Raw genomic sequence first — 12,850 nt, 5'->3', positions numbered from 1 at the left:
CTGTACTCACTTTTTTCCCGCATGTGGCTTTCGAAATTTCCAATCTCCGTTAGTCAGATTAGCGCAGGTAGCCACCCCGTTTAGTCTAATTCAGCTTCAAGGTTTTTGGAAAAAAACTTGTTTCGTCCAGTCGATTCACAAGCTCCAGTCTCACTCATAGAGCCAATTGTTACTTTAAATGGCTCTTTAGAGACACGTCTTACTTTTTTCACTCAGAGAGGATAGTTCTTACTTTATTGTAATGGCAACTTCAATCCTTTTCCAATAAAGTCCTTTCCAATTGCCTTACTTCACAGAGGGTAGGAGTGATCGATCTTGGTGCATAGCCCCAACAAAGAGATCTTAAAGAAGTTTCAGTTTAATTAGTCATTTATTGAAGTAGGAATGCAAACAGATCTGTAACTCTCGTCGCAGGTCTGCGAAGAACTATATCTCACCATGGTCCTTGTGTCTGACCCCTCTCGTCTCTGCATTTCTAGATATACTAATTCTGGCTCATCCCAGTCCATTCTGCCCATATATGTATCCATCTCATGACAACACCCCAGGTGTCCAAATATAATATAGCGAGATACAGATAATTTAATATGCTAAAACAGCTAGCATAAACACAAATGGCTCCTAAAGCGGCATGGTTTAATGGGCAGAGTTGTCTTGGTGTAGAATTTAATTTTGTGGTGGCCGTAATTTTTAAATTGAGGTCAGGGCAATAAAGCTGATTCTTGAGATTCCTGCACAAAGGTTTTAAATTCTGCATAAAAAGCGTTCACTGTTAAATCATACTCATGAATAAATTAACTAAAATGCATAACTTCTGGGTTTTATGAGTGAAATAAATGGAAATTTCAAATGTTTGCTAGTCTGAAATCCAAGTCAAGCAAGTCAAATCACTCAATAAATTAATAGAGAAAGAAAGCTCCAAACCACAAGAGATTGGGTGGTTCAGCGGTTTCTATATGACCTTTTACTGGGTTCAAATCCAGATAGATGATTGAACGTTTCTTTGTTTCTTGGCTCAATTATTACAAAGCACAATGATTTTAAGCAGTCTCAAACAGTTTCATTTGGCAGGGCCATAAAGGATAACATTTTCCTAATTTCGCATGAATTGGCAACCTCACAATACGAGGCAACAGAATATGGGAATGTCACACTAACCCGCTAAGTCGAGGTTGGAGCTGAAGAATCCTGATGAAATGGCATACAGATACATGTATTCTCCAACTAGTTCTACTTTCACTAATTATTGCAAGGATAACATCATAAAAGCAAGCTCTTGGTGAAGAGTTTTATCCTAATGCATATTGAAAATAACTGGCAGTTCATAATTATCCACTCATTTGAAGCACGAAGCAAAATGCTATGACATCATGTTTAAGATTTACAATCTAGATTAGCAATTAGTGCAAGTGTGTTCCATAATGCTTTCCAAAGGTTGATGTCAGAATACCCTGGTCCTATAGAAATCATGGTTTACACTTTATGACTAGAGTGGGGAGAGATACCACCAAGGATGACTCAAACCCTATGACAACTTAAGATACCCCGCATAATTATGCTGTCTTATACAATTCATGGAATATTTTGAGTTCTAACACTTACCTTAAAGACACAGATTAAATACACCACAAAATGTTAAACCTTGTACATGCAGAATAAATAACCTTTTAACGAGATTTGAAACTGCACAAACTACGGTTATAGTCTCTGGAATTCGAAAATTGAATGATAATTTGATTAAGGAATTTAAAATGTCAAGGAGAATGGTAAGGGTCTATGCCAATGGGTAGAAAGTGCCTCTGTCACTCTTTCTACCCTTCTCTCCCCCACCTGACTCCTCCTGCCAAACTACTCCTCTTCACCTATCAGGATCCTGCTTCCACCAGTTGGTGATGCAAGGACAGGGGCAATAGTCTTAACATTGGAGGAAGCCTTTCCAGAACGAAGTTCGGAAACACTTCTATTTATAGTGATAGAAATGAAACACTTTTCCTTACACATAATTGATTCAATGTCAATTGATAACTTTGTATGATATTTGTTCCTCAAAGCTATTAAGGAATAAGGGCCAAAGGAACATGTGTGAAGTTACCTCACAGAACACCCATAGTGTCTGTGAATGGTCTAACATTATGAAATGGCTAAATAGCCATTATATTACCAAATAATTTCACCTGCTCTTAATTCATCTTTTGCAATTGTGGAATTGTTACAAAATTTATCTTTTATTGTTGAATTTCATTTTGTTTTAATTTTTTTCACTTATAATTAATATTTATTTTAGTTCACTTCTTTCTTATCCTGATATAACACTGAATTAAATATCCAATAATTTGTGGTTTAGTTCCTGATTTGATCATGAAAGGTGCTTCATTCGGATTGTCTAAAGAGATATACCACAATACATTTTAGATAATTGCTGAAAAACTTCAAGTGCAAACATTCATTAAAAAATAATGCATGAAATTGTTAGAAATTTATGTATGCTGCTTAGCATAGAACCTGCAAAATTTATGTACGAGTCATAGCTTCTAATATTTTACTAAATTAAAATGAATTTTGTAGTAAAAGATGCAATAGCTACATACATTTTTATGGCGCAGCATCTCCTGTTCCATCTGAGTAGCCTACAACCTGAATTCTTCAACTTTAGGTAACCAATGTCCCATATTTTCTCCTTCTCATCTACCCCATTCCTCATGCACACTCTTCAATTCAACCCCACCCCCCTATTACCCCAGATTCTTTCCACCCACTCACTCACTCACCCACCCACTCTGTCCATCCCCACACTCTTCCCACTGCCCCCCCCCCCATCTATCCACCCTCCCTCCATTATTTGGTTCCGTGCATCGCCTTCCTTTCCTATCAGATTTCATCATCTGCAGCCCTTTGTTGCCTCCACCTATCACCTCCCAGCCTCTGTCACTCTTTCTGCCTTCCTCTCCTCCACCGGACCCATCTGCCCCACCTGCTCTTCACCTAGATCCACCTTTCACCATTCACCTCTTGCCATGCCCCGTCCCTCGCTCTTGTCTCTTTATACTCTTTTATTATTGTCGTGTACTGCAATACAGCTAAAAGTTTTGATTTGCAGGCTATTCAGTCAAATAATGCCATACACGAGTACAATCAAGCAATATACAAGTACAGCAGTAGTGCAAAGAGGAAAAACAACCAGAGTGTGGAATATACTTTTACAGCTACAGAAATAGTGATATCACAAATGAATAGCAGGGAGTTCACAAAATGTTATAATGACATTTGATAAAATGCACACTGAATGTAGCCAAAGCAAAATAGGACTTCAAGGTATAATCAATATTGGTTTGGAAGGGATAGGAAAATTTGACAAAACTACAAATTTCAATGACTATAGTGTGAAAGCACCAAAGTCAAGAGCATTTCCTCTTTAATTAGCACATCAATGACATCATGCATTTTATTAGTCAGATAATGGATACCAATTAATCATGCTCTGGTGCAAAAGACACTTAAAGACTGGGCGACATGGTGGCATTGTGGTAGAGTTGCTGCCTTACAGTGCTTTCAGCGACAGAGATGCGGTTTCAACCCTAACTACAGATGCTGTCTGTACGGAGTTTGTATGTTCTCCCTGTGACCGTGTGGGTTTTCACCAAGATCTTCAATTTCCTCCCACACTCCAAAGACGTATGGGTTTGTGGGTTAATTGGCTTGGTATAAATGTAAATTGTCCCTAGCGTGTGTAGGATAGTGTTAATGTGCGGGGAACGCTGGTTGGCATGAACTCGGTGGTCCAAAAAATCTGTTTCCGCATTATTTCTCTAAACTAAACTACAATGGAGATAGGGTAATATTTGATTTCTTACAATGTCATATTTAGGTTTGTGAATTTGCAATATCACTACCCAATATGCTGAAATGAAGTATCTGTAGAAAGAGAACCCGACCTAAGAGTCTTTAATTTGAAATATTAGCATTATTAATTTTGAATTTAGGACAGTACAGCTCAGGAACAATCTCTTTGGCTCAGATTGTCCATGCCAAAAATGATACTAAGTTAAACTAATCTCCTTTGCTTGGGTGTTGCTTGATCTTCCAAAGAGTTTTCAACATTTTCTATTTACATTTCATGTCTGGGATTTTGTTGAAAAAGTAATTTTTAAAACAATCCTGGGTCAAAAATTGTACGGTCTTCATGATTTCCCTCTTGATTATAATCCACCAATATCTGTGGTTTTAAACTTCTTTATCATTCTTCAGAACAGGGGATCTTGGGATACAACTTAGAACATTTGAAATGAGCAGGTTTTTCAAGTATCACAAAGAAAGATATGAAACCATAAATGAACTTTAAATGCTGAGTTTGGAATTCTTACCTTTTCTCGCTCACACTCAGTTCCATCTAGTGGTGGGTCCAGTTTGGTTTTACACTCTTGTTCACCTTCTAATTTACACCATAGTCCAGTACATATAACATGCTGCAACAAAGAAAAAAAAGAGAGAATACGATGACATACTATGGGATAATCATTAAAAATATATATAATTTTTAGAGAAGAACTAAATAATATGGTTAACATTCTGAAAAACCTGCAGCTGTTAGAAATCTAAAAAAGAACTGAGATTGTTGGAAATATTCAGCAGGCCAGGCTGCATATGTAGGGAGGAAAACAGAATCAATGTTTGAATCCAGTCACCTGATGTCAGAACATTTCCATTTTGAGTTCTAACAAGGGGTCTCTGAACTGAAATATTGAGTGTTTTCCTTCCCACAGATACAGGCTGACCAGCTGAGTATTTCCAACAATTTCAGTATTTTAAAATTAATTTGAATGCAAGTTTTGAAGTACAAAGGGGTAAATCACACAGCAATTCACAGCAAACATTGCACATGCACAATTAAGTGCAGGAATGGTAAATTGCCATCTGAATTGCCCTGTCCATAGGTTTTGCCGTGATAGTATCTCACTTGGAGATTAAGCATTAAGATATGGACACACCATAAAATTACTAAAATCATTAAATGTTCACCAGTAAATATTATCATAGAACAGTCAAGTGTTTAGTGACCTTTAGAATAGAGGCATAACCTTTCTGACGCTGAAGATTTAATTTTTGTTTTTTAATTTTAAAGATACAGATGCAACATACTACAAGCCTTCAGCCCATTGTGTCCACACCAACCATCAACACAAGTTCTATGTTATCCCACTTTCTTATCCACTCCCTACACATTAGGAGCAATTTGCAGAGGTGAACTAAACTACACACCTGTACATCTTTGGGATGGAGGAGGAAACCGGAGCTCACAGAGGAAACCCTCGCGGTCACAGAGAGTACATGTAAACTCCACACAGACAGTGACCGAGGTCAGGATCGAACCCAGGCCTCTTGGCGCTATAAGGCAGTAGCTCTACCAGTTTCGCCACTGTGGCACCCTCCTATTGCTTTAGAACTTAATTATTGCTGGAATTATAAAAAGTTATTTTTAGGAACTTTATCATTCTTCCTAATTTCTCTTTTTTAATAGCACAATTTTTCTTCAATTATGCAGTACAAGATTACACAGTTAATTAAATGTTTATACCACCAATTTTAAACACTATGGGTATTGCTTCAGTTAAAGGGTTGTATTCTAATAAAATGTCTTTTTTGAAAGTCCAGTTTTAGAATATAGTCTTAATTCTAAATGATGATTGTCAGAATTTGACTTGCTTTGTGTTATTAAACCAGATACCCACAGATTTATCACTCAATTTTGGATTAGATGCAATTTTCACAAAGCTGTTTCTTGCAGCTACTTTTCACAAAGAGTTTCTTGCAGCTACTTTTCCTGAGGGTGGATCATGTACTGGATAAAACTGCAAAGGATGGTTCAGTGAATAAATGAAAATGCACCGATTCTTGGACTAGGCATTAGTGGCGGACTCAACGATAGACACAAAAAGCTGGAGTAACTCAGCGGGGCAGGCAGCATCTCTGGAGAGAAGCAATGGGTGACGTTTTGGGCCAAAACCCTTCTTAAACCAGCATCTGCAGTTCCTTCAAACACATTACGGGTGGGCTGTTGGTCAAGTTCCATTTTGAGGTCCCAGAAAGTCTCCAAATCCTTTCAAGGTACTTACTAAAAGCAATAACATGCAGTGAATAGTGATAAATGATGTACCGTACCTTTAAGCTGCATCCAAAATCCTCAAATTATTAGTTAATTATACTAAATCACTCAGGTGATTATTATAAAGAGATATCATTAAGTAAAATGCAAAAATGTGTTGCAGAGTTATTAATGACTAGCACACATTGCAAGAAGCAGTCAACTCCTGAACAATCACCTGGGTGTTTGTTCCTAAATCAATAGCATCTGGATCTAACCATAGATTGAATAACTTAAGTTTTTCTTTAGTTTGCCATTCTTGGTTTGATTCAATTGATAGTTTAACCAGCAGGATATAGTGAATATTATCCCCCAATAATCTGTGTTGTGGCCACAAGTATTTACACCGTTTATAAATGACATAAATGATGGTTTACCATCTTATCATCAAAGCCAAAGGAATGGAACTGAATATTTTCAAATGATCATAACAGCAGAGGTTCAATGATATTGTGTAGACACAGAAAATAATGAAAAATTATAACCGAATGTTGATCAGAATGAGAGGGCTGAAGTTAATCTAGAGGTGTACACAGATCCATTTAGAGCACACCTAGATTACTATAAGCAGTCCTGTGTGGCACACTGGCCATGAAAATAGTGGAGTACACATTTACCTGTTAAACTGAATACACTGGTATGGCACAAACGGATAAGTGGAGCATAAATGCATGCTTTGGCCAGTTGGGCCAAATGGCTAGTACAGTAAACCCTCATTATAACGGATCATAGGTGTGGTAATGGTGTTTGTTATTGATGATTGTCCGTTATAACTGAGTAAGAGTTTTTCCTCCATTGACATCTCTGCCCGGGCACCGGATCAGAATCCTGGAGCCCCGTCACTGAGAGCCCAGCGGGACCTCCCTCACCACACGGAGCACAGCAACCCAAATAGGCCGCCTGGCACTACCTTGTCCAGTGCAGCTGTGGAACGGCAATAACCACTGCTCCTACTGCTGATTCCCACATTGAGAGCAGAATGGGAGGTCTGGGGCATTGGGGGGTGGCAATGTAGCAGGGTGAGAAACTCTGTCCCATGCTAAACGATAGTCCCGCGATCAAGTGCCTGCCTGGAGTTCTGGGTGAAAGGACATTGACCTTAAATGTCACCTCCATTTCTCCTTCCAATGATACAATCCTGTCTAACCAGCTGAGTGTAGGGAAGTTCTTTTTAAAAGCTAAATATTTATTTTAGTTACTGCAAGCTAAAAGTACTAAAGGCTGTTTGTTACATGGTTCAATAGGGCATCATGACAGAAGTGTCGATCGAAGCAATTGCTTGTCAATTTCAATGATCTCCGCAGTGTAACTAGCAGCCTGTGTTCTTAAAGAGACAGTGGCGTCTGATTACTGTGGGGACACTCTCCTTACCCTATAACCAAAATCTGTTGTATAGAGGTCCGTATTAAAACAATGGGTTTACTGTATCTAACTGCCGTAAATGCATTTGTACTGCTTGCCATAATGGGTCCTTGTGACTGCAAATTTCATGTTCAAAACCATTTCAAATTGTGAGTTTTAAGCTAGGTGGCAGTGCACTCACTGTGGTTGGCAGAGATATCACATGTCAATGCCAGCAGATCAATTGTTTCCAGTGGTATGATAATCAAAAGGTGCTGCTCCACAGAGGTCAATAGTCAAGTCAAGAGTGTTTAATTGTCATACGTACTGAAATAGTACAATGAAATTCTTACTTGCAGCAGCACAACAAGTTTGTTAGCAGTACTCAACAGATAACATTATAAACAAAGAAAAAAATCAATAAATAAAAAGCCCAATATAGTGCAAACCAAAACAAAGCCCCTAGTGCAACTACGACAATTCATAGTTCGAAGTTTAGTTGGAATTTGTGGTGTTCAATAGCTGATGGTTGATGGGAAGAAGCTGTTCCTGAACATCCCAGTTTTCAGACTTCTTCTCGATGGCGGGAATGAAAGGAGAGTGTGGCCAGGCTGTCTTCTTGAGGCAGCACTTCCTATAGATCCCATCAATGGTGGGGAGGTTGGTACCCATGGTGGATAGGGCAGTGTTCACCACAATTTGTAACATCTTTCATTCATGGACGTTCAAGTTGCTGAACCAGGCCATGATACAATTAGTCAATGTGCTTTCTACCACATACCCGGTGAAAGTCAAGAGAGTATTCGTCGACAAACCAAATTTCCTCAATCTTCTAAGGAAGTGGAGGCATTGATGGGCTTTCTTTATGATTGCATCAATGTGCTGAGTCTAGGACAGATCTTCAGAGATTCTATACCTAGGAACTTGAAGTTCTCGACTCTCTTCACCACCAACCCGCTGATGAAGACAGCCTCCGCCTTCTAAAGTCAACAATCAGTTCTTGAGATCAAGATTGTTATTCTGCAACCATTCAATCTGACGATCGATCTCCCTCTGACTCTGACTCATCATTATCTGTAATTCATCTAACAACTGTGGTGTTGTTAGTGACTTTAAAGATGGAGTTGGAACTGTGTCTGGCTACACAGTGATGGGTATAGAGTGAGTAGACCAGCGGACTGAGTACACAGCCTTGAGATGCCCTTGTGCTGATGGTTATCGAGGAGAAAGTGTTCTTGCCAATTCGTAGCAAAATGAAGGTACATTCAATTATTGCTACAATGTCAATCCTTGGATAAAGAGATTTTGAGTTAAAGTACCACAGGTGATGAAAAGTCCTTAACTTCTCTCATATTTTTGAAGAAACTAGGATAAACTGGATTAATTTATGGGCCCTCCCTGCATTGATAAATTTTGCATTGGTGTTGTTGGAGAATTTAAATACTATCCTTTTGTGCATCAATTGAACACATGAAGGTGGTATGTAGTAATGTATACATTGCAAAATTACTCCTCTTTTAATCTGCTAATGTCTCAAATTCACAGCAATTCCTTGCTGTATCAAAAATGATTGTAATTATCGGAATGGCTTTCTAAATGATTTCACAAAATGGAATTGGCAAATTAACAGTAGTCGCACGAAATTTCAGGTCAATATGGTTAATTTGCTTTGGTATTGTCCCATAGCGTGTGCAGGTTAGTGTACAGGATGATTGCTGGTCAATGTGGACTCGATGGAGCTGAAGGGCCTGTTTCCGCGATGTATCTCTAAATTCACAAAATGGCCCAATGAGAAAGACCTAAGCTTTCCCGCCAAGACTAAGGTATTGGGAATTGTGCACAAACTTATCTAATAACTGCGATAATGTTTGTCCTGTAATGTTTTCAACAAGTATTTACTACATCCACCCCTGGATTTGTGAAGGGGCCAAATAATGATTGCAGACTCACTAAACCTTACAATGTTCATTCCATACCATCACCACTCTTTGGAACAAACTATGGTTTGCTCTGCACGTTTATATTTCTCGGACCAAATGCTAAATGTTTGAATTTCCTCAGGATTTCAGAATCCAAGTTCATAATGAGTTTAATTTTAGTTTAGTTTAGAGATACAGCGCGGAAACTGGCTCTTCGGCCTACTGAGTCCGCACAGACCAGAGATCCCCGTACATTAACACTACCCTACACACACTAGGGACAATTTTATATTTATACCAAGCCAATTAACCTGCAAACTTGTACGTCTTTGGAGTGTGGGGGGGAAACTGATCTTGGTGAAATCCCATGCAGGTCACGGGGAGAATGTAAAACTGCATACAGACAAGCACCCTTAGTTAGGATCGATCCCGGGTCTCTGGCGCTGTAAGGCAGTAGCTCTACCACTATGCCACTGTGCTGCCCAAAGAGAAAAAAAGTTTTAATCTCTTTTTTTTGATCTGGATCTAAAAGATGGCACAAATCAAAATAATTCGTATTTATATTTGTGACCGATGAATATTTTAAAAAATTGGCATTCCAAGTACAGATTTTACTTCAGGCTTAAAAGTATCATGCCAAAAATTTTACATGACATTACACCGTCTATATTTTGGATGCGAGTATTAATTCTTGCAAAAAACTGGCATCAACTCAAAGAGATGAAAAGCCGCTGTGGGTGGTATTACCATTCTATGATTTCATGAGGTTAACATCTCTGTTAATATAGCAGACAGGGAATGCAGTAAAAGATAAAAATAACTACTATAATCAGCAAGAGCAATTTCAAGTATACCTTTAAAAATCATTTGCCAGGCTTTGCTCTGCCCCTAACAATCAGTCTGAAGAAGAGCCACAATCCAAAACATCAACTGTCCATGTCCTCCAGAGATGCTGCCTGACCCGATGAGTTATTCTAGTATTAGTGTCTTTTTTAAAAATGTGTTACCGACATGATCATTCATCTTAGATTAATCTTATTCAGAACAAGTTCCAAAAGTATAAAAGGAAGCAATCTGCAGTTTCAGAAGGAAACCATCTCATACTTTCTGACATTAATAACCAAAGGACTGGATTTAGGGACTTGCAAGCCACATCTTGGATACAGAAGATTAAAACTAATACAGCACCCCTTTCTTTTGCTCCAGTTACAATTCAATTCCATGCCATTTTTGTTTCAGGAATGTCTATCTTGAAGAGATTCTATTTCTCCCTTTTCCAACCTCAATGGTTTATATTCCCCTTCTTGTCTTCATTAAGGTGTTGATCAAAACTCATTTTCACAGCCACATTTCTTTAACAACTGCCTCCAGCTCCACATTTTCTACATTCATTCAATTGCTATGCATCGGCACATACACATGCTCTTGACCTCTCCCGATAACAGTACTAACTCGTTCTATATCAACGCTATCCTTGTTGCAATTCCACCTTCTCCTTCTATCGAAAAATCGTATATTTCAACAGTTCTTGATTTCAAATATTCTTCTGAATCCTTCACCCTCTCCGCTTTCTGCTGAATCCATCTCTAGTCTCAGTCTTATTTCTTACTCTATTTTTTACCATTCCGGGTAAAAAATGTTGAACATTTTTTAAAAAGGGCTGAAAGGACAATCAAGGGAACTGCAGCCAAGTGAGCCTGACGTCAGTGGTGGGCGAGTTTCCGGAGAGGATTCTAAGAGACAGGATTCACATGTATTTGGAAAGACAGGGTCCTCCATTGCTATCCCCCCCCCTCCCTCAGCAGTCCCCCCATGCCGAGTCCTCATTTGTTCCTTCCCCCGGCGGCAGTGTCCTCACTCCCACGTGTCCGATCTTGTCTGTCGGTCGGCCTCTCCAGATGCCTCTGTGGTGGCGACCCCGGCCCCAGCCACAGGCTCCGTCCAACCTTGGTTACTGTGGTGTTGGTTACTGTGGTGTTGAAGGTGCTGTGGTGTTGAAGGCTGACCTGTAGCCCACGAACAGCATCCAGACATTGGTGTTCATATTGTCAAGGTGATCGAGCACTAATGCAAGATTAGATAGATGGTAGACACAAAATGCTCGAGTAACTCCGAGGGACAGGCAGCAACTCTGGAGAGAAGGAATGGGTGACGTTTCGGATCGAGATCCTTCTTCAGTCTGAAGAATGGTCTCGACCCGAAACATCACCCATTCCTTCTCTTCAGAGATGCTGCCTGTCCCACAGAGTTACTCCAGCATTTTTTGTCTACCTTTGATTTAAAACAGCATCTGCAGTTCTTTCTTACATAGTAAGATAGATGGTGCTGTCCAGAGACCTATTTTTTTCCTAAATTGTCCAGAAGACTGACACAGATGTATGGGTAGCTGTAGGATGTTGAAGGCTGGTAAAAGATGATAGTGGCTCGTCTATCTCCTGAGATAGAGACAGAAAGTTCCAGAAAGCAAAGGGATGGACCAGGTGGATGTGAGAGCACAGAAGTGTAAATTTCCTGCATTGCAACAGTGAGTACCTTTTCACGGTACTCAATGGCTGTAAGGACCTTCATGACATCCTGGGTTTGTGAAAGTGCGATAGAGATGTTGAAACAAGGAAGTACAGATGCTGGTTAATACACTAAAGAACACATAGTGCTGGAGTAACTCAGCAGGTCAGGCAGCATTTCTGGCAAACATGGATAGGTGATGTTTCAGATGGAGACCTTTCATCAGACTGGGTCTTGACCCGAAACGTCACCTATCCATGTTCTCCAGAGATGCTGCTGACTTGCTGAGTCACTCCAGTACTTTATGTCCTATAGAAATGGTTTTTGGGGTTGTTGTTGCCCCCCTGCTGGTCTGGATGAAAGTCAGATAATTTTCATCCACCAGTGCTCTTTTTAGGATCTATATGTCGGGGGGGGGGGGGGGGAAGAGACGTAGTTATGTCACATTTTTTAACCCAGTAAAATATTAGTCACTAATACTGTATGGTATATGTGGCTGCATGGATCGTGGGTTGGAATGACATCTTAAAAAAATTAGAAAGAAATTCTGTTCAAGTCTCGGACTCAACTAAGACTCACAACCATAATTGGGCGGCATGGTGGTGCAGCAGTAGAGTTGCTGCCTTATAGCGCCAGAGACCCGGGTTTGATCCTGACTACAGGTGCTGTCTGTATGGAGTTTGTACATTTTCCCTGTGACTGTGTGGGTTTTCTCCGGGTGCTCCGGTTTCCTTCCACATTCCAAAGACGTACAGGTTTGTAGGTTAATTGGCTTGGTATAAATGTAAAATTGTGTGTGCAGGATAGTGTTAATGTGCGGGATCGCTGGTCGGTGTGGACTAGGTGGGCCAAAGGGCCTGCATCTATGCTGTATCTCTAAACTAAACTAAACTGTAATGGCCAGTGCGCCAGGGCTAGGGCATCAATGTTTTCCTTGTTCCTTTCC

At 39.7% G+C, this 12,850-nt stretch overlaps 1 protein-coding gene across 1 annotated transcript in view; it reads right to left on the bottom strand.

Moving 5' to 3' along the window:
• The window catches only part of LOC144592394 (A disintegrin and metalloproteinase with thrombospondin motifs 19-like), a 308,520-nt gene that overhangs the window by 122,328 nt on the left and 173,342 nt on the right, over positions 1-12,850 (bottom strand). Inside the window, exon 11 of the mRNA XM_078396960.1 lies at positions 4,362-4,463. Coding sequence (XP_078253086.1) covers positions 4,362-4,463 — 102 coding nt within the window. The remainder of the gene's footprint in view (positions 1-4,361; positions 4,464-12,850) is intronic.

This window comes from Rhinoraja longicauda, chromosome 3 (genome assembly GCF_053455715.1).
Source record: "Rhinoraja longicauda isolate Sanriku21f chromosome 3, sRhiLon1.1, whole genome shotgun sequence".
In the NCBI taxonomy this organism is placed as follows: Eukaryota; Metazoa; Chordata; class Chondrichthyes; order Rajiformes; family Arhynchobatidae; genus Rhinoraja; species Rhinoraja longicauda.
The sequence above is the reverse complement of the archived record's forward strand: the minus strand, read 5'-3'. Positions and strand labels throughout refer to the sequence as shown.